The 24,656-nt window shown below is 56.7% G+C and overlaps 9 protein-coding genes across 14 annotated transcripts; all 9 read right to left on the reverse strand.

Moving 5' to 3' along the window:
• Positions 1-1,881: 1,881 nt before the first annotated feature.
• Positions 1,882-6,667, reverse strand: ABB37_02002 (hypothetical protein). Of its 2 annotated transcripts, none has more exons than XM_015798736.1 (1): positions 1,882-6,667. In XM_015798736.1, exon 1 carries the CDS (start codon positions 6,570-6,572, stop codon positions 5,877-5,879), a length of 696 nt encoding a protein of 231 aa, XP_015662214.1. In that variant the 5' UTR covers positions 6,573-6,667; the 3' UTR covers positions 1,882-5,876. The 2 variants fall into 2 exon arrangements, with proteins under 2 accessions (XP_015662214.1, XP_015662213.1); XM_015798735.1 differs by having other exon boundaries at positions 1,882-6,662.
• Positions 6,668-7,134: 467 nt separating this feature from the next.
• Positions 7,135-7,518, reverse strand: ABB37_02003 (histone H4; the record flags this gene model as incomplete). 3 transcript variants are annotated; one of them, XM_015798739.1, is made up of 1 exon in its annotated part: positions 7,135-7,518. In XM_015798739.1, the coding sequence occupies exon 1, from the start codon at positions 7,435-7,437 to the stop codon at positions 7,135-7,137; it is 303 nt and encodes a 100-aa protein (XP_015662217.1). In that variant the 5' UTR covers positions 7,438-7,518. The 3 variants fall into 3 exon arrangements, with proteins under 3 accessions (XP_015662217.1, XP_015662216.1, XP_015662215.1); XM_015798738.1 differs by having other exon boundaries at positions 7,135-7,507; XM_015798737.1 differs by having other exon boundaries at positions 7,135-7,489.
• Positions 7,519-8,097: 579 nt separating this feature from the next.
• ABB37_02004 (hypothetical protein) lies at positions 8,098-10,181 on the reverse strand (the record flags this gene model as incomplete). Its single annotated transcript, XM_015798740.1, has 1 exon — positions 8,098-10,181. The coding sequence occupies exon 1, from the start codon at positions 10,003-10,005 to the stop codon at positions 8,098-8,100; it is 1,908 nt and encodes a 635-aa protein (XP_015662218.1). The 5' UTR covers positions 10,006-10,181.
• A 695-nt stretch (positions 10,182-10,876) lies between these two features.
• On the reverse strand, positions 10,877-11,388 carry ABB37_02005 (hypothetical protein; the record flags this gene model as incomplete). Of its 2 annotated transcripts, none has more annotated exons than XM_015798742.1 (1): positions 10,877-11,388. In XM_015798742.1, exon 1 carries the CDS (start codon positions 11,315-11,317, stop codon positions 10,877-10,879), a length of 441 nt encoding a protein of 146 aa, XP_015662220.1. In that variant the 5' UTR covers positions 11,318-11,388. The 2 variants fall into 2 exon arrangements, with proteins under 2 accessions (XP_015662220.1, XP_015662219.1); XM_015798741.1 differs by having other exon boundaries at positions 10,877-11,385.
• Positions 11,389-11,824: 436 nt separating this feature from the next.
• ABB37_02006 (neutral sphingomyelinase activation associated factor-like protein) lies at positions 11,825-14,723 on the reverse strand (the record flags this gene model as incomplete). The annotated part of the gene is made up of 1 exon (XM_015798743.1): positions 11,825-14,723. The coding sequence occupies exon 1, from the start codon at positions 14,621-14,623 to the stop codon at positions 11,825-11,827; it is 2,799 nt and encodes a 932-aa protein (XP_015662221.1). The 5' UTR covers positions 14,624-14,723.
• A 381-nt stretch (positions 14,724-15,104) lies between these two features.
• On the reverse strand, positions 15,105-16,175 carry ABB37_02007 (hypothetical protein; the record flags this gene model as incomplete). Its single annotated transcript, XM_015798744.1, has 1 exon — positions 15,105-16,175. Exon 1 carries the CDS (start codon positions 16,092-16,094, stop codon positions 15,105-15,107), a length of 990 nt encoding a protein of 329 aa, XP_015662222.1. The 5' UTR covers positions 16,095-16,175.
• A 427-nt stretch (positions 16,176-16,602) lies between these two features.
• ABB37_02008 (hypothetical protein) lies at positions 16,603-18,131 on the reverse strand (the record flags this gene model as incomplete). Its single annotated transcript, XM_015798745.1, has 1 exon — positions 16,603-18,131. Exon 1 carries the CDS (start codon positions 17,944-17,946, stop codon positions 16,603-16,605), a length of 1,344 nt encoding a protein of 447 aa, XP_015662223.1. The 5' UTR covers positions 17,947-18,131.
• A 427-nt stretch (positions 18,132-18,558) lies between these two features.
• On the reverse strand, positions 18,559-21,125 carry ABB37_02009 (hypothetical protein; the record flags this gene model as incomplete). Its single annotated transcript, XM_015798746.1, has 1 exon — positions 18,559-21,125. The coding sequence occupies exon 1, from the start codon at positions 20,932-20,934 to the stop codon at positions 18,559-18,561; it is 2,376 nt and encodes a 791-aa protein (XP_015662224.1). The 5' UTR covers positions 20,935-21,125.
• Positions 21,126-21,507: 382 nt separating this feature from the next.
• Positions 21,508-24,651, reverse strand: ABB37_02010 (hypothetical protein; the record flags this gene model as incomplete). 2 transcript variants are annotated; one of them, XM_015798748.1, is made up of 1 exon in its annotated part: positions 21,508-24,651. In XM_015798748.1, exon 1 carries the CDS (start codon positions 24,415-24,417, stop codon positions 21,508-21,510), a length of 2,910 nt encoding a protein of 969 aa, XP_015662226.1. In that variant the 5' UTR covers positions 24,418-24,651. The 2 variants fall into 2 exon arrangements, with proteins under 2 accessions (XP_015662226.1, XP_015662225.1); XM_015798747.1 differs by having other exon boundaries at positions 21,508-24,623.
• Between the last annotated feature and the right edge of the window lie 5 nt (positions 24,652-24,656).

The following is a 24,656-nucleotide window of genomic DNA, read 5'->3' on the forward strand; positions in this document are numbered from 1 at the left end:
GCGGCGATGTCTGTGCCAGATGTGGTGGTGGTCGACTCGAGGGCCTGGCCACGCCGAACACAACACGGCCCTCTGCACGGCATGAGAGCCGGACACTTTACTGAGCGAGCAGGCACGCGAGCAACGTGTACAGGGGGGTAATGGTCCATCTGTGGGCGGCAACACGCAGCCACTCACCGTCAGGCCACACACACGCACCAGACGGAGCAGTGTCAGCGTCCCCCGCACGGTGCACAGCGGCAGATTCCCCAGTTTGGGCCGCACTCCCAGCACTCCCAGAGCGGCTACCCCTAAGCCGTGGGAATCGCCATCGTCACACGTCTCCAGCAAGGTAATGTATGGCTGGACGGGTGTGCTGTGGGGTGAGCGTGCTATAGAGGGCTCTCTGCTGCTGCGTGTGCGGGGCTGTAAGAGACGGAGGGAGCAACATAGCGTATGTACATGGTGGCGCGGCGTGCGCAACCGGCCGTCTTGTGCTGTCAGCGTTGGTGCTGCTGCGGTGGTGTAGGTAGGGAGTTGGGGATAGGGTTAGGGTTAGGGGAGGGAGAGGGATATCGAGTGGCGCAAGCCACGAGATCAACACGTGTCAGCCAACATAGTACTAGTATAGGGGTACTCTCTTCGAGATGCCCCTATAAAAGGACTGTAGACTTTGGTCTTGTGAAAGTCGGGAGCAGAAAACGCTGTTTTTACACACCACACGTTTTCCTGCAAAACGCCTCTACATGGGGTCGTGTGCCCAAACAGGAACTAGTTTCCCAGGATTCGAACCAATTACCCACTTTCCTCGACTGATTCCCTGCACTCCTTACCTACGGCGAAAACCGTAAAGCCTAGAGCCTTAGGGTCCGTCCAAGCGTTTTTTTCGTCCCGCCCGACCCACCCGTCGAAAAGAACACGCTTTGCAGGCGCGCAGCGGGACCAACTCGGGAAGGCAGGTAAAACCGCTCTGCTGCGGTGGGCCGCATTTCGTGCATTTTTTGGTATTTTTCCTTGTTTGTGAGCTTCAGGCTACCCTCCTGCTGACGTTGTTTCCCAGTCAGCACGGAGGGCCATTGGTGGGTCCCAGGCGGTAGCATCTCTCCTGTCATTTTTACTACTATTATGCTAATTAACCAGTTTATACATAGGCGATCTCCTCCACGTCCGTCCAGCAGTGTCTGCACACCTTTCACCTGTACTCCAACGGTGAGTGCGTGGTAGTTTTCCTGCTGTGTTCATTACCACCACCATCTATTCCCCATAATCGGTGCGCACGGGGACGGACCACGGCCAACAGACCAGGTCGCCGACATGCACCCTAAGTAAGCATGCTTCCGGTGGACCGATGCGTTGTCTGGTATGGACCGTGTCCTGACACGTAACTCCATATAACGTCTGTTTTCCTTTTTCCTTTTCTTAGCATGGAGTAGAGGGATCGGCCAAAATAGTTTCCATTACCACGAGCAAAGAAAACGGTGTCTGCCTAATGTTATTTTTCTGTAGCAGCACCATTAGTTTGATGCAAAGAGTTTCCGTGACAAATGCCACCGTCCTGTGTGAGAGGTGTCGCTGTGGAAGTGAGTGAGTGAGGTGGAGGTGGTCAGGTGAGAAGTGGTGAACCAGGGGACACGTACGGAGCCGAGGGCATGTCGGCTAAGCGGCAATGAAGGCACGCAACTACACTCGCCGCCTGCAACAACATGCGTTGCAGCAGGCCACCCCACCGCGACCAGTCACGTGAGGCACATCACGTCAGGATGACTAGCTTGGTGCTCTTTTCTTATGGCTGGCCCCCGGCCCGGAGGACCCCCAGCCGCGCCACACACGCACACTGCAGCAAGGAGCCACCCGAGCCGGAGGCACCGGGAGGAAACACTGGGTGAATGCACGCCAAACGGACGTGCAGGGAGAGAGAGAAACAAAGGAGAAAACAGACACACACGGAACGGGGCACACAGAGAAAACAAGAAAAACAGGGAACACGTTACTGGGTGGATGGCGTGGTGCGACGCGGCGGAAAGCCCAACAGCTGCGCTCACACATGCACACACGCCCAAGACAGGAAAACAGGAAACAGAACACTCGAGCCATGTCGCAGGCGCCGACTCGGAAGTGAGAAGAGAAAGAGAAGACTGAAAATAGAAAAAAAAACAGTACAGCAAAAACAACGGAAAGTACCACCAGGTACACGACGCACAACGGAGATCACTCAGACGATAACGGCCGATGGTGCACCGATCGTGCCGGTCACCACCCCGTCCCCGAGCAGGGGGTTAAGGAAGACAGAATAAAGTGAGACAACGCCCACGGCGCGATACCCTGCCCAGAGGACCGGCAGGGTCCAGGGCCCGCCCAGGGACAAAGCATTCAGAGGCGTGAACGGAAGAACTGTAATAGAGCTATATCTACTGAGACTTATAGAGAGACGCGAAATGAAATGAGGTACAGGAGCGAAAACAATAAAAAGAGAGAGGAGGAAAGTGAAACCGAAAGACCGAAAACGAAGCTCGTGTGCCACCGATGCCGATAAAAAGGAAACAAACAAGAGAACCAACCTCATCCACCACACCACACAAACTGCTCTCTCCCTCTCCTGCTACCGCTATCACCTCCGTGCTCCGGTGCGCTCACAGTAAAGTTCGCCACGCTCGCGCACATCGTACGCGCAGTCGGGGGCAACAAGGTAGCTGCGCGGCAAATCCACCACCGCGAAAGCAGCAAACATACAGGGCGGGCGGGCGGGCTCTGAAAATACAAACGCGGGTCTCAGCAAACCGAAGCGTAGCTGCTTCGTACGTGTGCAGTTGTACGACAGCAGCGAACAGCAGAGAGAGAGAGAGGGGAGGGAGAGAAGGAGAGGGACTAGTGACAAACAGCGAGAGAGAGCATGCACGAATACGCCCAGCCAGCCACCGGCCATCCACATACCATCATGACCATACGTGTTCACCGCAATCAGCAGGGAACTCAACACACATACAGGGTTGTTCCATTCGATGACCTCGGCCTTCGGCCTCGGTAATACAACCCTTACCATTACCCTTACCGCTACCCTTACTTACACCACCGCAGCAGCACCAACGCTGACAGCACAAGACGGCAGGCTGTGCACGCCGCGCCACCATGTGCATACGCTATGTTGCTCCCTCCGTCTCTTACAGCCCCACACACTCAGCAGCAGAGAGCCCTCTATAGCACGCTCACCCCACAGCACACCCGTCCAGTCATACACCACACGCAGCCACTCACCGTCAGGCCACACACACGCACCAGACGGAGCAGTGTCAGCGTCCCCCGCACGGTGCACAGCGGCAGATTCCCCAGTTTGGGCCGCACTCCCAGCACTCCCAGAGCGGCTACCCCTAAGCCGTGGGAATCGCCATCGTCACACGTCTCCAGCAAGGTGACAGCCCACAGATGGACCATTACTCCCTGTACACGTTGCTCGCCTGCCGGTTGGCTCAGTAAAGTGTCCGGCTCTCATGCCGTGCAGAGGGCCGTGTTATGTTCGGCGTGGCCAGGCCCTCGAGTCGACCACCACCACATCTGGCACAGACATCGCCGCAACTGTCGCAGCTCTCGTCGTGACATGCCTCTCTTTTTCACTGGTGTGCTGTTCTCCTCCGCTATCGTGGTGGCGGCCGCCTGTCCCTCAAGAAACTCCCGGCAAGAGTCAGCTCCCTTTCGTACCCCTTCTTCGCTCCTGCTCGTCTCCTCTGCCTGTTGCCGTGCGGTCGCCGAGAAAGTGGAGGGCTCATCACGTCCGAGCTGGCGCGGTGTGCCGACTGTTGAGCACGCGGCGTTGCAACACTCCGCCGTTCAGCAGGAAGCCACCGTTGCTGCTGCAGTTGCTTCTTCTTGGTGGGCAGCTGCCGCACGTTCTTTGGCCCCTCGCCACGGTGGAGTGGTGCCGCGGCGGTAGACAGCGCCGCGTCCGGCACCCGAAGAGCCCGCCACACACCACCACGGCCACGCCCTCTGCCTCTTCCACGGCGCCGGTGCAATTTCCTCGCAGAAGGAGTTCTTGCGCGAGATGCGGTGGTTCGTCAGCGCTCCAGCGACGCAATGCTCCACGACAATGCTTGAAAGATAGAGGACGCCTTGACGGTGCACCTGCTCAGCGGGAGCCACTTGGCGTTCTCAGCAATCAGAGTCATTGTCGTGTCTGCTTTACTTTCTCTTGTTTTCGCGCCTTTATCTCAATTTCTTCTCCCTCTTTCCACTCCGTTTTTCAATCGCATCTTCTTTCCTTTTACAGTTATATGTAGCTGTTCTTCTCTTGTGTGGTCTCGTGCGTCTTGTATTTCTTCCGCTTCCCTCCTCTTTGATCACAAATGCCTGCCATCAATTATCGTCATCTCCTTCTCTCTCCGTATCAAGTGCCTCACTTCAGATGTTTATTTCGCTTCTTAAGATTTCAAGTCTCGGAAGATCAACCGTTCCGACATTCTCTATTGCTACAGGGAAGAGGACTGGCAACGTTACAACAGACCGTTCTTCTGTCAGCCAATCAAGCGTTGCGTTTTGCAAAGCGGATCATAAAGACGGCAAAAAAGGCCCCTGGGTCTCCTTGAATCCACTCACGTGCTGGCCAGAGAATGCTCGTACTCCGCCCTCTTCTTCTTGTCCTGTTCTTCAGAGGATGCAAAGCAGTGCTGAGAGTGCGGCAGTGACAACCCACTACCAAGAAATATAAAAGGGAAGGAGCTGTGATACAACTGAGACGCTGCACTTGGCATGTTCGAGCCACTTCTGTTTGGTTTCCACCTTTTTCAGAAGCAAAGCACTTCGATGCGCAGGAGCCAGCTTTTCCTTTCATCTACCATCCCCTTTTGTGGCACCACCCTTTTCCTCTTTAGGCATCTCTCAGCAACTGGAAGGATAATAAATCGAAGTACCAGGAGAGCAGAGTTGCTCGATGATCTTATGGCGCTGATCCGCTGCCTGCTAACGCGACAAGGAAAGGACAGCGCTACCGTTGTAGCACCGAGCCACTTGTGCTAAGCAGCCGTTGTAGGTGAATGGCCACGGCTCATCTGTGGGTTCGAAGCGCTCGTGCAGGCAGTTTGCTGTAAGGGCGACATGCACGTAGGGCAAGACGAAAAGAGACCAAGATTGGAGGGGAGAAGAGTGGGGAGACAACATTGCAGAAAGTAGAATGACGAGAGAGGTGACGTCACCAGTAGTTCAGCAGCACCGACCTCTGACGCTTACATGCGTTCACAGTGCAGACGAAAAGTCACCGCAGGACACTATTTACTTGCGATGTGATTGTGCTGCGTTGCCTTCGAACTTGTGAGAGCTTGAAATGTGACCTTTTGCCGGTGTATTATATATACCCTAAGACTTTATGGGCGTTTTGTTTCCTCTCGAAGTCAAGTTCAGATCATTTTAGAAATCAATGCAAGCGTGCAAAGCTGAAAAACAGAGGACCATCTGCTTTAGAAATCAAAGCTTTTTTTTTTGCGTTCCTACCAACATGACGATACGATAAGACTGCTCAACTACACGAACGCTGACATCGCTGTAGTGTTAACGCGTTTGCATGGTGAACAAAAGAGAAGAGTTTTTTGGGGGAATGTCTGCACTTATACGATGTGGAAGCACAGCATACCATACAGCAGCGCAGAACTGAGGGCATGAACTGCTATGTTGGACGCCACAGAGGGGGGAGAGACACACAGTGCACTTTACTGATTATCTTATAAGGGCATGAAAGGGAATAGTAACGGAAGAGAGAAAATTATAAGGAAAACAGACACGCGCGTTGTTGTTGAGGAGATTAAAATGTGAAACCGAGAAAGAAAAACTTTCAACAGCGGGTATATTCTATTTCTTCTTTTTATAATCGCAAGAGAAAAAAAAAGCGCAAAAAAGGGGAGCGCGGCACATATCTACATCAGAGGATCACGTGGTCGTAGCTTCGAATTGGCGACCAGCACGGCGAAGAAAGACAGCAGGGCAACTGCTCGTACGCAAGGTATGGCGCACAGGCCGACAGACGGCACATTCTCCGGGTCCCATATTTCACAGATAACATACATTACGATGGTGTAAACACAGAGGAGGAAAAGGAAAAAGACGGAAACGCAGAGACAGACGAAGGCGCCGTTGGAAGGGTTGCGAATGAGCACGCGATGCTGTTGTTTGTGGAGGAGAAGACCAAAGCACGCCATCATGGCAATGAAACAGAGGCCACTCTCCACAATAGTGACGATGAAGAATATCGCAATAATCCCACTCATAAGCCATTCGTCTTCCACCGGATCTGCTTTGATCTCGCGGTCTATCACAACGGCGGCAATGATGATGGATCCCAGGGAGAGGACACCCGCAACGGCGGTGAGCGCCAGCGACGCGATCACGTAGCCGCGATGGGGTACTGGACGTCCCGGAGGGGGAGTGGGAAGGGGAGGTGGCCTGTTGAACAGATCGTCACTGTCAACGCGTGCACCGAGGACGGTGCCGGTGATTGTTACCGCGTCATCGTCAGGTTCCGTCGGTGGTGGCGGTGGAAACAGCTTTGGCGGCGTACCGTTCGCGTGCTGTAAGGTTTTGCCGACTTCAAGGTTTTTCGCGAGTTCGAGCATGATAAGTGAAGGGAGAAAAAAAAGATTATGTATGTGTTTATCCGTCCGTTATGTCTGCGTGCTTTCGCAGTTGCCGCTGCGAACCTTTGCTATTCTTGTTTGAATCACCATAGACAAAGAGAAGAAGAGAGAAGTAGAGATCGTTGTGTTTTCAAGGAAAAAAAAGTTGCAAAGAAAAGCAAGGGTAGAAGATGCAGACGGACAAGACGACACGAAGAAAACAGGGGGGAGAGGGACAGCGATGTTACACCTTCAGTGGAGTAGGACAGTGCTTCAGGCAAGAGGCGACCGCATTATTGTTGTTGTACCCAACGCGTCCTACGCAAAGAAAAAGGCGGTGTCTTTTCCCTTCACGCTTCCGATTGACATTGGTATATTATCCGCACACTCGCCCCCACAGCACATCGGCTTAACATGCATTGCGCTTCGCGTGTTTCTCTCTCTATCGTCTCTCCTCGGGGTAGGAGTGCAGGATGGCAGTAGAACCATTAAAAAAAAAGAAGAATCTATAGGGGATGTGCGAGGCAGCAGGGTGCGTGCCACGCTTGACGACAGGCTCCGTTTACGCGTAGCCGTACAGGATGTGGCCGCGCTTGCGCAGCGCGTTCACGACGTCCGACGCCGTCACCGTCTTCTTGCGCGCATACTCGGTGTACGCGGTGCTGGAGCGCACCACGTCCTCGACGTAGGCCTTCAGCACGCGGCGCACCTCCTCGTAGATCTCACTCGAGATGCGCTTCACGCCACCACGGCGGGCCATACGGCGGATGGAGCCGCGGGTGATGCCGCGGATGTTGTCGCGGAGCACCTTCTTCTGGCGCTTCTGGCTGCCCTTGGCATCAGCGGAACGCTTTCCCTTGGCCATCGTTGTTGCGAGGAGTGTAAATGTAGGTGTTTCGTGTTATGCCTTTTAAAGCTGAAACGCAGAGCGAGTCTTTCATAAAACTTGATGTCGGGTAAAAAGAAAACATTGTTGCGAACAGCGAACGAAAACGGAGAAAAGGAAAATGGAAAGGTGATGGTTGTAAACGCGCCGGAAGCCGATTATCAAGGATGGGTCCTTCCTTCTGGAGGAGGGGTCGGCTCCTCGCCACCGAAGACACAGCAGCAAGAGAACAGCTTCCCTTTACGTCGCTGTGGAGAAGCATCACTGCGTTTTCATCAGCGCCCGGGACTCCTGCACGGTAACACGTTGCGAGAGAGGGCAGACCTGCACCGCTACCACGGTCCCAAGAAGTAGTTCATGAGTTGTACGCTAAGCGCATAGGCAAAGAGAAGAGGTGTATATAGAAGGTGACGACAACAACAGGAAACAGAGAGCGGTTTACAGGAAAAGATGTGCTAAGATGTAAGCAACTAATAAAAATGCAGAGAGCGAAGGAAAGAAACGGTGCATCGCTATCGCTATCGAACAAAAGCAGTGGAAAAACTTTGGTTTTAGATTATTCTTCTTTCATTCGCCTTTGCCGCGCTGTCTTACAAGAAAAGTAAAAATAGTAAAGCAGTGAATGCAGAGCCGAAGACGCTAATGGGGCGATTCCAACAGCGGCTCGCGCTCGTCCTCGGTGTTGTGAGAGTGCGTGTTCGCCACACGCGCACGCTCACAGCGTAACTGCGCGCGCTCGGCCAGCGCCTCCTCGCAAAACGCTTTGTAATTCAAATGCACGTACAAGCTAGAGAAAAGACTTGTAAAAACCAGCACACTCATAATCACAAACGGCACAAAAATGCATTGGCGGCCGATGCAGATGCTGTTGCCCTGCTTCTTGGCCTCTTTCGTGTACCATTCGCCGTATAAAATCTGATTCAACAAAATTGAGGCAACGAGAGAAGCGAGCGACATGCAGTTGTAGTGGTTCGCCACACTCTTGGCGTACAGGGTGCGCATCACCAGCACCACCGTGGCAGCTGAAAAGCCGTTGCCCAGCGCCGTCAATCCGAAGGGGATGAGGAGCCACTCTTTGCGCACAAAGAGGAGCATGGTTGAGGCGGCCAGCATAATTACCGACGGAATGAAGAGCGCCATGGTAAGGGGGATGCGCTCCTCTGGCTTCCGCTTCTGCGTCCACACCTCAAAGATGCTCATCACAATGCGCCCCACAGCGCTGCCGGCGCCGTTGAACACTGTCAGGAGGGAGGCCACCTCCTGCGTCATCTTCGTCTCCGAGGCGGCGGCGTACACAAATCGTGCGTTGACAATGATTACCGTTTGGGTGCCAAAGATGCAGAAGAGCGAGTATGCAAGGGCCCACAGCTTAAGTGTGCAGACGCTTTCAAAGAACGTCGTCTGGTACTGCGGGGCAATGTGCGCCGACTCATCGATAGCAGCGGCGCTGAAGATCGCCTGCTCCGCTATGCTCGTGCGAGCAGAGTTGATGCGGCGACTGAGGCGCTGCGAGGCGGTCATGCGGCGTCCCCCGGCCGCAGCCGCCACACTCTCCGCCCCCTCATCCTCGTCAGGGAGCTGTTCGACGATGTTGGTGCTGCCCACGTCTAGCCAACGCAGTGGCACCGCCATGACGGTGTAGAGCACCATGACGGCCACAGTGGCGAGTGCGAAGCCCAACTTATAGGGATGGCCGAGCTTCAAGTAGGCCACCAGCGAGCTCTGAACCGGTAAAAAGACGATGAGTACCGATACAAGCGCAAAGCCAATCACGAAGCGCCGCGGCGACGGCACCTTCTCGAGGTAGACGCGTTTGGTGGCCAGCCGCTTCGCCTTGTCCGCCTCGGTGAGGTACCTCTCCTCGTAGCCGGTGAGTTGGTAGGGCGGCAGCTCGACAAACAGCACGCAGAAAAGCCCGACGACGCCGACGAAGGCGGACATAAAGTAAAAGAAGCCGCTGATGTCGTCTTCGAAGAAGCCGAGCTGGAACGCGCCGAAGATCGCGGAGCCGATGCCAATGAACGTTTTCATGACCGCAATGACGGCTCCGCGACTGCTCGGGAAGACGCTGAGAATGGTCATGAGACCGGCAATGTCGAACATCGCCGTGCCAACGCTGAGGAAGGCGCTAAAGACGGTAAAGCGCGCCACATTGCCGTCCACTGCGTCTGCGAAGGCTAGCCCGAATAGAACGCCGCCAATAGGGAAGAATACCATCCCGATCATGAAGAGCGACCGCGGACCGTAGTAGTCGTACACCCCGGCGAGAGGGAACACCACAATGCTGAGCACACCCGACATGGTCGTAATAACCGACATCTGTTTCTGCGTGAAATCGTACTTTTCCTGGAGCCTACCGGAGAAGAGGTTGTACACGTAACCGGTGGAGGCACAGATGCACGCGTAGACGCCGATGAGGAGCATGAAAAAACGCTTCGGTTCACTGATGGAAACGGGCCGGTTGGTGAGAAAGCGCTGCGCCTGCGAGGACCGCGTCTCCTGCATGCTGCGGCGGCCCTCCGCGTAAACCTCCTCTGCCATAGACATGATCAAGTGTGAGCTAGGAAGGAGACAAGAAAAAAACAAAGACGACAAGAGCGTGGCCCGTGATGTAGAGCTGACACCACGAAGCACGAGGGAGTCGCGCAAAGAAAAGAACCGTTAAGAGAGAGGACGCAGCGGGTAAAAAGAAAAGAAGAAATGCAGGAAATACGAGTTTCCACTGAAAACGCACGTGTGAGAAACAGTTTGAAAGGAAAAGGAAAAAAGGCAAAGAAGGGGTAGAGCAATACGTCACCAAGTGGTAGAGCGCGGTTCACGACATAAATCGTACGTCTAAAGAGCGGAAGTGTGGCAGTATGGGGTCAGCGCACGGCCTCTTCGCTGCTGTTGTCTTTCTATCCTGTGGTTTCTTCAAGAAACTCGTAAGAAGGACATGATAACACCTAACGCAGTGTATTTCGATGCCCTCCGAGAAAGGGAAAGAAGGGTAGTTATTCCACTCTTGTGTTTGTGACTATTTTTTTAATTAGCTGTCAACGAAATGTGGAGCTGGTCGAGGCCGACCTCAACGAGAAAAAACGATATATATGTTTTTTCTCGTGCGACATTGCAGATTAACGGAAACGTTGATGGCAATAAAACGCTTGCCGTTATACGGTACTGCTTTGCATGTCCCTTAATGCGATACCCATTATTCGAAATCAACAGCGCAGACTACCGTCGCAGCGCCACGGTAAAGAACGGTTCCCAAACATCACAAGCGTCACACCGGCTCAGGAAAGACCCATCTTCCTGTGATCGTGCGAATTGCGGAGAAAAAGATTGTCAATATGCTTCTTCTTTCTGTTTGTCTTCACGTCCACATCACCTCGTTACTTCTTCTCTTGAAGACAGCACGTGGTGCTTCAAATAGTAATCAAACAGCTGCCTCGAACGTGTCAAACACCGGCGTACCGTCGGCAAGCATGAGATTGAACGGTAGGTCAAAGTTTTCCACAGTACACCCCTGCGCCTCCGTTCCGCCGTACTTCTCCACCATCGATCGCGTGTCGGACGAGTACGTGAGAAGCACCTTCCCCAGCGCCGCGCCGTAGCCAATCTCGAATGCCGTCCCGCAGTCTGGCTCAAGAGAGCGAAAGGGAGACAGGTCCGCGATGATCGCATCGCAGGCCTTGATCATCTCAATGTTTTTGTTGCGGATCTCCAGCGCACCCGTCGCGATGCTGTCGATCGGCACGAGAGGCACGACGCCGTTATCCCTCAGGAGAGTGCGCACCTTGTTGAAGTAAGCCTCGCCGTGGTCCTTAAGGAAGACGGCGGGGCCGGCAATGTAAATCTTCTTCGGACTCGTCGTCATGACGGAAGAATTGAGGGCGGAAAGGAAGCGCAGTTTGACGAAAACGAATAGTACAACAGATCGTCGGCTGCTCAAGTAGAATGCGAGCGTGGAAAGGAGAGAAGAGGCGTCAAGGAAAAGATGAAGGGTGCGAAACTGCAGTTGGCGGTAAAGAGTGTGCGTGTGTGTCACAAAACTCCATGCGTTTTTGGCTGAAACTCTTCTTCGGTTTGGAGTCTCACGTGCTGGTTTTCGAGAGTCTGTGGTACTTGACTGTGATAACGCTCGTGTTTTACGACGGTTAAAGAAAAAAACGGCCTGCTGCCAACGCGCATGGCGCTGTGCAGCTCACACCCGTGCAGCGGCCAGTTGAGGTTATGCGGAAAAAGGAAGCTTCTCGACTGTTTTCAGGTTTCTTTTGGTTTGAAAACTGTGGTTCCACGAAGCTACATAGCAGGAGTCGGAACTGCAGCGGTTGTGCATGCTGCGGTCTACAATATGTAACAAGAACAAAAAAGCAAAAACATACTATTCCGTCTTCGCAAGCCTCAGCTCCGCTAAGGTCAGGACAAGCGATGACGCTGCCCCTCCGTCAGTGCGGCTGACAAGTACCAGAGCTGCATCTGCGTACGAAACGCACAGAGGCACCGATGTGCAACAACGCAGCTGCACCACGTTTTCGCGTGCGTGTTGCAGTAAGCGTACGCGCACCGGCAAACTTGAAGTGTACAGGCAGAGCGGGCAAAGCTGCTGCTCCAAACACACACAAATCACCGCAGAGGCGGCCGGGAACGGAACGCGACGCAGCCACAATCCTCCGTTGTCGTACAGCACAGCTTCAGCACGGAAGAACACCCAAAAATACGGCGCCTGATCGGCGGCTGCAGCATTCAGGATCTCCCGTTCGTCGGGCATTGTGCGGAGCGTACACTCTTCGCACGCACTATCGTGGAAAAGAAACGCTTCAAGGTGCGTGCTGACCGCAACAGCAGCTGAGATACGCGCCGCACCGCCGAGGCAGAGAATTCGCGACGACGCCTCACACGTCGAAGACGGAGGAGCGTCGAAAGTCAGATGCGCCGTGTCGTCCCGCTGCGCCGCCCACCACATGACCTGTGCCTCTGTGTCCGCCAGTAATACTGCATGAGGAAGAAAACAGGCGTGCACGACGGGAGCACTCGTCAGCTCCAGGAAGCAATGCGTGACGGCATGCGAGTGGAGCGAGATGACATAGCATGTCCTGTTGTCGGTGAACACAAACACGCTGCCTGCATGATAGGCGGTGGAGGTGGTTCGACCGTCAAAGTCGGGGAAGGCGCGCAGCCGCTCGCCCGACACGGCGCTGAAGAGCGTCACAACACGTCCATCGTCTCCCACAACCAGCAGAACGGCGCCGGCAGACATCGCGGCATCCTGCGAGGTGCGATTGGCAAAACCCAGCGTCGCAAAACGCGCACCGGTGGACGCGAGCGTGGCAGTCGCCACCTCTACCAGCGACGCAGACTCCGAAGAAAAGTGGCTACCCTCGATCCTACTCAGATCGGCGCAAAGAGGCGGCTCTTCCGTCTCCTCGTCCATCGCCCGCAGCGTCTCAATCATTTGGGCAATGCGTTGGTCATTTGGCGAGGTGCTCGCGTCGCATCCACCGCAGGCCTCGACTGCCTCAACGGTGCACAACACGCTGTGCTCACGGTCGTTGCGGGAGGGGTGGACATCGCTGAAGAGTTGCATGGGCACATTGCCGAATTCCCTTGCGTAGTCGTGCGGCGAGAGATGCAGCCCCGGCACACTCACCTGTTTACGTGCGAGCTGTCGATAGGAAAACGGGTGAAAGAGGTTGTCTGCCGCCCGCGCCAGCTCGCCGCTCTGCGCAGCACCGAAAATCAAATCTATCCAGTGGTGCAGGTGGTGGGAGACGTCGTCGCTCTCGAGCGCTGCACGGTGGAGCTGCACGAACTCGTGTGCGTCTGCGGCCCACGGGGGCAGCTCCACAAACGGGCGCACGGGTCTGCCGTTGCCGTGAGAGCCGAGCGCAATCCGCGGCGGCCCGCAGAGCGCGTGGAAGTCGCCGTTAAAGAACTCAGGGATGAGCTCGCGGAAGTTGCTGGTGTTGGTAGTCACACTGCGCCACACCTGAGGGACGGACTCCATAATGCGCTCCGCCACATCCAGAATGCCCCCCTGCAGGCACAGCTGAAACTCGGGGTGCGGCCGCACGAGGTAATAGGCGACCACGCCAGCGGAGGAATAGTGGGTAGAGTACAGGTAGGTGCGCTCCTCCGCCTCACCTAAAAACTGGGCCCGCTCCCGCAGCATCTCCAGACGATCGGGCGAGAGAGCGCCGATGGGCTTGCGTAAATCACGAAAAGTTGCCGGTGCGGAAATGTCGAGCTGGGCAGACGTGTAGTCCGCGAGCACCCACGGAAAAATAGGGTATTGAAAGACATCGTTGAAGCAGCGAGACGCCCACTTGTTTAAAAGCAGCAGGTAGTCGTAATTGGACAGCTCTCTCCTCTTCCAGGCCTCGGCCTTGGCGTGTGGGGAGATGGAGTACGGCGGCACGCCGAGGAGGTGAAGCAGCAGCTCCCTCGCCTGGTCCCTCTCCTGCACGTTGTTGAATAGGAGGGACAGCGCCGGGGCGTGGTCGAGGGCCTCCGACGTGTAAATGTCCAGGCCCACCGCCTCAAACGCGATCCAGCGAGGAAAGCTGTGAACGCACTCACTCCTTGCCAGCGAGACGGCGCCGTGAGACGCCATGGCGAAGAGCGGCTCAAAGGTAGCACACGCCGCCGTGATGTGCAGCACACCGCGTTGTTCACGCATCGGCACTTGACGACGTGCGCGAAAGCTCACAGAAGACGGCGCAGCTTGCAGTGCAATTTCACGGCGCGACAAAAGCTCCTCCATCCGTTGATGCTCTACGAGACGCCGCAGCGCCTCCACAAACCACTCCGATGCACGCGATGCGCGAAACCGCCACGATTCGGCGTTGGGAAACGGCACCGAGACGCCAGGCGCGGCGGGCTGTTGCCCATCTGTGCGAGGAAGCACCGCACGCTTCACTGCGCGCCGGCACGAAAATGAAAGGTCGAGTTGATCGCCCGACTCCCGCACGGTGGCGTTTTCGATGTAGCGCAGAGGAAACACGACGAGGGTGTCGCTGCCGTCGTCATAGAAGATGTGGGAAGTGGCCAAACTCAACGTGCCGGTTGTTTCGCCGCCAAAAGGGAGCCAACTCGTAGAAGGGCGCGTGCATTCCCCTTCTCCTAGGTAGGACTCGTGGTCGTCGAGCCAGTAGAGCGAGATGCGGGACGCACCGGCCCACATCTCGTGTATTCTGTCCTGTTCTTATTATTTCTTTTTAATTGCTAACGCACCTGCATCGGTTTTTTTTTGTCCAGAGAAGCAGTAAGGGCACGTGCAGCACTATCATTGCCACCCACACAAACGGAGAAGCCCACACGCACCGCGCAACAACAGACAGAGCGCAGGAGAAGAAGATAGAGAGAGCAGCTTAATACGCAATGGAGAGCATCGTCAGAACGAGCAGGATCATTAGAAGAGTGGCTGTGATTACCTTCACAGAAAAGCAGCTCTCACGATGCGCCACCCTAATCACCCTAATAGGCATGCACACAAGCCTCCCTGTTCGCTCATCTCCGTGCCCACTTCCGCAAGAGTGGAGAACAACTACGCATTTATCAATTCAGCGTTTTTAATCAGCAGCGCAGGAGCAGCGAGAGGGAAAACCGAAGGAAAGAAACACGTGCACTGAAGGACACGTAGAAATACTTCGAGAGCAGCAGGGCTATTCCAGCTGCTGCGCGTTGTAATAGCGCCGACGAACACTGCGTTCACACACGGTCACGGGACCGCAGAAATCATCCTCCGCTTTCACCGCAACCCACAGCAGCAGCTGCACCGGTGACTCCCTCGTACCCTCCACTCGAGGAATGTCGCTGTGCCGCAGGCGGTTCGTCAGCTCCAACTCGTGCGCGTTTCGCCAGCGTGAATGCAGGTAGACATAGGAGAGCTTCATGCTCTTCAGCAGCACGTAGCGCGGAACCAAATTCACCAGCTCCTCCTGCCGCTCCATGGGCAGCTGCGACACGTGCGCCACCTGAAGGCTCTCCACTGAGTTTACGAGATGCGGTGTGGCCGAGGGACGCACGCGCAGGCCCGCCGCCTCCACCATGCCCGCCTCTACCCAGTCGAAGGAGGTGTAACGGAATTGCGCCGCGATGGTGGTCAGCGCACTGCTGACGGTGTCTTGCAAGGCGGCCCCGGTCACAAGACTGCGGTGGCAGAGAGATGCGTCGACCAGAAAAGGATTGCTCGTCTCCTGCGCGTTGAGCACCGCCACCTCCTCCGGCACCGCGATGCGCGTCGCGAAGCTCGGCGCACACAGCAGTTGCATGTGGCCGCAACTCCTGTTGCTCTGAAGAAAAGCGGCTTCGAAGCACTCCATCAGCGTCGCCGCCCGCCACTGCGTGGTTGCCGGGGAGCGCTCGAGAAAAGCGAAGCGGCCCGCCGGCATTATCGCCGGCGGGTAGTCGTTGAGGATGCCGCGCTGGGTGGAGGGGTGGAGCAGCGAGAAGGGTACTGCTCGGGGAGGACCGGAGAGCAGACCGTCGGTGGGCAGCAGCAGCTGCGCCGTGTAGAGCTCCCGCACACCAAACAGCGTCAGATGCTGCGGGAGAAGCCACAGACCGCTCTGAAAGCCGTTCTGCTTTCTGTAACGAGAGAGGAGCTGCACAGCCTCGTGGCACTGAATCGGAGCCGCATTGAGGGCCCACATTTCTGAAGCAGAAAAATGGGAAGAAGAACGCCGCGTTTAAGCAACAACGCACGGGAATATGTCGTGGAGCAACGATGTGTCTTTGCCATCGGATACATTTGTGTGGGTGTGGGTGTGGGTGTGAATACATGAAGGAAAGCACGCGACGCCACAAAGGTGAAGATGGGCGGACAATTCAGTCAAAAAGCAGCCAAAAATGTCGAAGAAGAAGATCTGAGAGGGCCGGCAAACGTAACCTGCAAGGGTGCACGACGCCTTCATGCTTCTTTGTCAAGAGCGATAGCGGGCAAACAAGCTTCCGCCTACCCGTGTTCGATTCTCCATCAACGTCAATAGCATTACTTTTGTTGCCGTCGTCGTAGAGCTTCGTGCATGCGGTGTAAGCCGTAGGAGGGCGCGAGATTATATTCTCCTTGTTTAAGCACCAAGTGCGCCAGCGCTTCGGGAGAAGCAAAATATTATTCTAGCAGAGAAACGAAATGAAGACGAGGAAAAACACGAAGGCCGATCAAACTACCCACGCCAGTGAAGCTTCCCACTCGCTGTACATGTTCAGCAACTCAGTCAACCGAACAGCGGCGCCGTCGCGGCACGTCATAACCGCCGCCACCAAACGACTCCACATCCAGCACGACAAGGGAAGCAAATGGCCGTTGTAAGGGCAGTTGTTGAGCCCCCATGCAACACAGCAGCTGTCCAGCCACCCACTCTCCACCATCGCTATTTCCGCCGCGTTTACGTGCATCGGTGCAGCGAACTGACTAAACCGCACAACAGCAGAATAGTAGCAGCACCGCTTCTCCGGTGCAGCGGCGTCCTTCAAACACAGCCACGTCATTGCCGTTGGTACTTGCCCGCGAAGCCGCAGCAGTGCCAGCTCTAAATAGGCCGCTTCTTGTCCTTCATGCAGCATGCAGATCATCTGGGCAGCGGGTTGCAGCGGCGGTAGATTCTCCTTTAGCCACTCCTCCACCTTTGCCGCTATCACGCTGCTCTGAACGGTCACATCTGCGTAGTAGTAAAGGGCCTCGTACACGGCGTCGATGTTGCGCGCGCCGCTGTCGAGGAGACTCTCTACTCGGCTGAGAGGCACGCGGGCACGGCGGCAAAAGTCGGTGAGGAGTTCGCGATGCAGAACTGCGACCGACACAGTGGAGCGCGTTGGCCCGAGCTGCGGTGCGGGGACTGGCGCGGTTGGGCACGAGCAGGAGAGCACCGCTAGCAGCTGAAACAGCTTCATGACAAAGACCTGCGTTACGCAGCTGTACTGGGCAAACTGCTGCTGGTAGTTTTCCATGCGCTGCCTATCCGCTACCATGCAAACGTTATTTTGATGGACGTTCATCATCTCTTCCATGTCTGCCGTGATGGGCGCGCCAGTAATCTCTTCCTTCTTTTCAGTATCCACCGCTGATGAACTCGCCTGTGTTACGTGAAGGGGCCCCCCCTCAGTCCCTGGAAGTATCGGTAGCGCTGCCGCGCTTCGAAGTTGCTGCCGACGACGCTGTGACGCAGTCAGCACTTTCACTGATCCCGCGTCGCTCTGCGCGTTGCCACCGATTTCTCTCCCGGCTGATCGCGAGCGGGGGCCGTGGCGGAGAATAAATATATCGTCATCTGCCAATCCAAGAGAGCCGATGGGCGCGGTGATCGACAGGGGGGTCGTGACAATCTTCTTGTTGTATGTCTTGTGAAAGGTCACCTGACTCAGCGGGGCGTCCAGCTTCAGCACCCTGCACAGGTGGGTGTACACCTCTGATATGGACCTGTCAAGACTGACCGTCACCAGCCGCGCCGTCTTGGGACCTGCGCGCAGCTCGAAGGCACGCAAGTGAATGGAGGAAGGAGGCATTGAAAGAAGACGCAAGTCGTGTAGCTAAACGCCCCCTTCTCCTCCAGTCGTGGTGGTGTTCTTGAAAACGATCAAGTAATGAAGAAGGGGTTATATGGATGCATTCATTGCGCCACAAGGATGAGGTTGGTAATGAAGCTGCTCTGAGTGGGCAAGGAATCGCACCCCTGACACTCCGCCGTAACTGGAAGGATACTAATGCACAACGAAGGGAGAGATCGTAAAAGCCAGAGAACTGTGGACACATCGTCGAGTGCGCGTGTGGGACGAGAGCAGCCATTGCAATGGCGAGTGAAGCAATGAGCAGCAACATTACGGTAGCTGCATATGATGAAATCCCGTGAAGAGACTGGCACAGACTCGTACCACTAACAAAAAAAAACATCGCTTTCCCAATAGATCCAGCATCCGTATTGATTGGATTGCCCGTTTATTGTCTTATATGATCAGGACCACAAACAGTTCCCGGCAACTTCGATCGCCTGCGAGAAGGTCATCACCGGTTTACAAGCCACGGCTGCGCATAACCAGGGCAACAACCCACCACATGCAGTCCACCTTCCCTGCGCGCACAAGGAAGAAGACGGCCCTCGCACAAAACTGCATCGTCCATCACGAGTTCGCCGCAAAGCGGATCGACGCCTGCTGTCGGCGACGCGCCACGTTCTCGAACTCCTTCCGCTGCGTGCAGAGTGATTCCCACAGCCGCCAGTACACCTCTCCGTGCTCCGTCGCCGGGTCCTGGCTGTCGCTGCAGGCGTCCATAATCGTGTGCGCCAGCGCCGCATTGCCGGTGCGCTTCTCGATGGCGGCCCAATGCAGCACAACGCGCTGCAACAGCAACGGGTGCTGGAGGTGTCGCACGAGTTCGCCACAGTACGCGCGCACCGCGTCGTAGCCGTTGTGACGCTCCGTAAACGAAATGGAGTGCTCGAGAGCGGCCTGCAGGAGACGGAGGTGATCGGTGTTGATGCGCAGCGCGGTGATGGCGACGATCGTGACCGCCTGCGCCATGCGCACCGCCGTCCCGTAAAGGCCGATTGTGGCTTCCAGCTCGGCGCAGCTAAAATGAAGATCCATGACGGCCGATGGCGTCGCTCGAATGGCAACGGGGGTGATCTGCTGGACGAGACTGTACAGCTCTCGAAATTGATGCAGAGGAACCTGCTGGCCGTGCTGCACACAGAGGAGCGAGAGGTACTGCTCGAGGAGAAACAACTGCGCGGTGGGAGCCTGACGCAGGGCCGCCACGCCCCTCTCCAGCAACGCCACGGCCATCGACGCGTGTCCGCTTTCGTACGCCCTACGCGCCACGTAACACGCCAACTCTGCCGTGAAGGACTTCGAACCGGCGAGCGCATCCACTAATCTCCGCCAGGCCACCTCGTTGGCAGAGTCATACGTGGTGCACACATCGCACCACAGCGTCCACACGTGCGCGTGCTGCACCACCTCCGGAAGGGCCACCGATGATTGCAGAAGTCCGGCGCGACTGCGCTTCGCCCCACCTCCGTTAGACGCCGCCAGCCCACTGGTCAGCTTCCCTGCCAGCGCATCCCGCACGGCAGCAGGGGTGGTGGATGTCATCAGTTGCACCTCCACCCAAAACCCCAGCAGCTGAACGTTGAGGGCGGTGCTCGTGAAGGGAACGCACCAGCCCCCTTCGTGCAGCAACGCCACCGCGTCGTCGACCCGTTTCGAACGCAGCAGCAGCTGGGCGTAGGAATGGAAGAGCTGCGCGGCGGCGCCGTCGACGCGTGACATACCCGACGTGCACTGCTGAATGGCCTGTCGATAGAGCGCTTGCAAATCCTGCGGCGAGCTTCGACCAGCGTAAGCGTTCTCCTGCACCAGCTCTGCCCGTTTGAGCCACAGCGCCGCGTTGTAAGGGCTGTTGCGCAGCTGTGCTTGGTTCAGCAAAAGGGGAAACTCGCGCGCTAAAGAGGAGAGGTGGGTGAGGGGGTCGGCGGAGCCGAAGAGGTGCTGCACGACGCGTGCGTAGGCGGCGTCGTCGAGCTGGCGAATGGCAGGGTCGACCGCAAACGACTCCACAAGTTGATCTTCGACCTCGACGGCGAGTTGGTAGAGTGTGGTCAGCGTGTGCGCCTCGGGTGACTCATCCAGCAGACGGCGGAGCTCCTGTCGACCTTCTCGCATGTAGCCCTGTCCGTAGAGAAAGACAGCAAACGCCATGGACAACTCCATCGGCGAGGCACAGCGCGACTTGCCCAGCTCAATCAGCTGCCTCAGCTCCGCCACGTTTCCGGTGAAGCGCCACCCTCGTGCCTGCAGCGCCGTCTGCACAGTTTCCCAAAAGTTAACATCCGCCAGCAACATCTCGCGCTCCTCGGCAGTGCCTTTCACTTTTTCCTGCGGCAGCCCGAGATGCACGCACTCCTGCAAAAAGCTGTTAAAGTCCTTCTTTTCCACCAGCACGTTGAAGTACTCCCGCTTGGCGCGCAGGGAGCGCTGGAAGGACAAAAACACGCGCCACACCGCCCGCACCGTAGCACCAGGCACGGCCGGCGTACTACACCACTTCTTCGCCACCTTCCAGATGAGATGGTGCTGCGTAGCCGGCAGGGCCGCGAGGGCTCGAGACAGAATGTGGCGCGTCATCGTCACCCGCGGCACGCGTGACCCCATCACAAACTCAATGAAGCCCAGCCAGATCAGCGGCATGCTCGGCAGCTCCGCCACCGCACGCTCGTACACCTCCCGCACACTCTGAAACCACTCGTTAGGGCTGCACAACTCGCTGGTCTCCAGCAGGCGGTAGCGGATATACGCCATCCACAGCTTATACGAGGAGGGAAAGGCCCGCAGCGCCCGCTCGTACACCAACGTCACGGCGTTGGCGCGTTCCACGGCGTCGGCGGACGTCACCGCTGCCGTCGTGCGTGCGAGCTCCACCCACGTCTTGGGCGACGGTGTCGTGTCCTTCACGACCTCCCACTGCAGTGCGTTCACCTTCGCGTCATTGTCCATCCTTCTCGCAGTTTTTCTTTGTTTGTGTGTTTGAGGGAACACCGACTGCCGCGGCGAAGAGCAGGCAACCGAAAGACGAACTCGGCTGCGACGATTCGAGAGGACACGGAAGCGTCGCTCGCACTTCAATATACAAAATAAGGAAAAGAAAATCTCGACGATGCACGCAACGCCGTGGAGTCCACCTGGACTGTTTAGCATCCAGAACGAATGATTGGAGAGGACGCCGTCGCGTTGAGGCAGCGAGAGGAAGAACAGACAGAGGAGGAAAGCAAGAATCATTAGGGGAATACTGTCAGCTTCGGCTTCACACACTTTCTGCGCTGCTGGCATGCGTGAGGTGCGAAAAAGCCGTTCTTGGCACAATCGTCACCATTCAACGCAGCGTGTTATACAAGCACACGACACGCATACGATCCTTGTGGTTGGATCACAATTCTTTTTCTTTCTGTAGATGCTACGCGAAGCCAACGGAAGAAAACAGGCAACAGGAAAAACAGAAGCAGCAGAGATCAAAACTGTGGAGCACACGAGGTGAATCAAATATATATATATATAAAGGGGAGAGGCGCTTTATTGCCTTGCCGTGGCATCTGCCTGTTGTAAACTCAAGAGGAGACAAGGAAGAAGGGCCCTCTGAGAGGCGGCCCTCAGCGAGGCTGCAAACGCATGCGCCTTCTCCTGACTGCACCTGAGAATCTGTCCGATAAAGGGAGGTGAGGGGGCGAGTGAGATCACCAGCCGATGCTCCTCCACAACGTCGCCTCCCAGCATCTCCTTCTTCGCCTCCTCGAGAAAGCGATCTGCTGAGGTCTCCAACAACGGCGCTCCACCTAACCCGCGTACATGGGGCAAATGCTCATCAGCCTTTGTGATGACGCGGAACCAGTGCTGACTTTCGAAGGTCAAGTTCTCCTGTATGCGCATGCTCATGGAGGCGTACTGTGGCCGCACAATATCTGGCAATTCCCCAGCGAGAAAGACAGCGAGACGCACGCCGGACCTCATCGCAAGAAAGAGCGCAGACAGACGCGAGGAGGCAAGACGGCAGGCCGGCACGCGTCGGCGCTGTGTCGAGCGCGGGTAGCAGAACGCGTCTTCAGACTGCAGCAACGTCGATAGAGTGGCGGAAAGCGTTGACCCCCCGCAGCCCGGGCAGCCGACGGTGCAGCAGAAAAAAGTGGCGGACAGTTCACGCCGCAGCTCAAAGCACTGACACAGACACCACAGCAGCAGCACGTCCTCGACAAAAGGAAGCGGCGCTGCAGCCGAAGCTGGAAGTACAGAAGTGAAGACGTCGATAACAGCGGCGTAGAAGTCGCTGAGGGTAACGGTCGTGGAGAGGAGCTCCTCCATGTTGAAGCTGGAGGACAGCCGCAGCGTGACGTGACGCCGCACGTGCGCGTAGAGCCGCGCCTCCAACCATGCATGCGGCGCGCCCTCGTAGGCGTCAACGTGAAGGTCAAACACCCTCAGCAGGCGAGTGAGCGTGGAGCGGAATGAGCTGTCGCTCAGCAACGGAAGACCATGTAAGACGCGCTGCTTCCACGAAGCACTTCGCAGCCCCCACACGTCGATGCCCGCAGACGCATTTCCCGTCCACTCTTTCAACGCATTCTTGAGAAACGCCGCCTCCTTTCCGGGCACAGAAAGCTTTGGCGCCGCATCGACAGACGTGCTGGACACCGCAGAGGAGAAGCGAGCTGCCACGTTGCTCATGAACCCAAAGACGGATCCAGCGGCAGCCATTCCGCCCGCAGTGCCAGCGCGCGTCTGCTCCGCGAGCACCGTCTCGGCAGCACTGGCAAAGCTGCACAGCACCTGCGCGAGGGGATTCAGCGCCGTGTCAACTCCGGTAGCAGATGACGGACCCCGGCACAGAGCATACAGTGGCTGCGTCTGCAACGCGCACTCGAGCAGCTCCGACGGCACCGCCGTGACCCACGGTGCCGTCATCTCTGCGGTGCTTTGAAAGAGTTCTGTCAGATCCCGTGGAAGGGGCACGTCCTCGTCGGGGCAGGCCGCACACATGCCGAACGCCGTTTGAACGAGAGTGCAGAGCGACAGATCAGCAGAGCATCTCTTGCCTACGACTGCGCCGCCCTCAGAGACGCACTCCTCTATCCACGGAAGGAGGGAGCAGACACATGTCAGCTGCTGAGGGCGACACTCAATCAAAAACGGAAAGGCTGCACCGTGCGGCTGCTGCTGTGGTAGAAGGGTAAGCCGTGGAGTGTAGTGCAAGTTGGAGCCCTCCACAGTCACGTAGAGCAGAGGACCGGTGGAGCGGCAGTGGATGGACAACAGCGTAGGGACCAGCCAGGACGGGGAAGAGGGGAAGAAAACGCTCAACAGACGCTGAAGCGCACGCTCCACGTCGAATTCTTCTGTCTCCTCCGCAGCGGTCAGCGGCACTGCAGGGCCGGAGGTGTAGAGCTGCAGCACGTCTCCGTCGTTGACGTCATGCGCAACGCGGCACTGAGCACCGAGAAGGGTGTTCTCGTAAAACCCCTCCGAGTAGCCGGTCAGACGCAAAGGAGAACTACCATCACCCGTGCCCCGCTGCGAGACCACAGGGTCATCTCCTAAAGAAGAACCGTCATCCGTCCGTGACAGCTGTGTGACGTGCAGAAAGTGATAGCTCAGCGGTAAGGTGTGAATCAGCAGTTGCGGTCCGTCCTTGAGATAGCATCGGGGGGTTCCATACGTGATGCAAAACACTGAAAGGCTCAGCGCTGGACAGGAGGTCATGAAGGAAGAGAGAAGCGCGTGCGCCGCCTTCACTGCAAGTCGGCCGCTGTCCCCCACCCCACAAAAAACCAGCGCGGCGTTGTCTCGCTTCAAGAGGGCCGCGACCTCCTTGCTGCGCATGCGCTGACTCGCGCGTGGGCGACGCCCTGTCGCAGCCATGTAGTACACCGTGCGTGTATTGGCGGGAGGGACACGGCAGTCGTACGTGACGCGGTACAAGCGAAACTCCGCATCTGCGTCCATGACGCACGCAGAAGAACTCTTGTCCAGCAGGCATCCGTGCTCCTGTGATCTTCGGCGGCTGTCACTCACGGAGGCCAGCGCACCGCCGTCCCACGCGTTCGCCGCACAGAGGTAGAGCCCATCAAAAATGCAGGGCGAAGCCGCGGCGGTCGGCCATGGCATCGACATGGTGCTACGCGCCTGAAAGGACGTTTTGGCCGACACGAGACCCGCCAGAGACCCCGCAAACGTCTCTCGGGCCACCACCCGCACGTAGTACGTCTCGCCTGGATGAGCAGTGGCGAGTAGGGCGTACGTGTCAGTTGTGGACATGGCATACGGCTGATGTCGCATCCTGCAGGAGCAGCTGTACTCGACACGGTAGTCCCATGAAGTGTGCTCGGCGAAGGATTTGATGGCTGACGTGCGCGGAGGTTCCCAGGAGAGCACCGCGCAGGATGGGAAAAGCGCCACCACGACGGGCGGGTCGAAATGAGAGGGAGCGGGCATGTAGATAAACCCGACGACACAGAGCAGCAACGAGGATTTCTTCCAGGCGCCGTCTATATGGTAAAGCAAGCGAACTGGTTGAGAACACGGTTTTCTCTTCTCCTCCCTTCCTCGCCAATCTGCAGAAAGAGAATCTCTTTCGGTTTTGAGCTATGCGGTCGAACAGGAATACGCACCCACGCTCCACTTCCGGTCTGCCGATGGGCTGTGCGAGCACGGGGAGCACAACGTCGCTAAGG

This window comes from Leptomonas pyrrhocoris (assembly GCF_001293395.1).
Source record: "Leptomonas pyrrhocoris isolate H10 chromosome Unknown, whole genome shotgun sequence".
NCBI classification, from domain to species: domain Eukaryota; phylum Euglenozoa; class Kinetoplastea; order Trypanosomatida; family Trypanosomatidae; genus Leptomonas; species Leptomonas pyrrhocoris.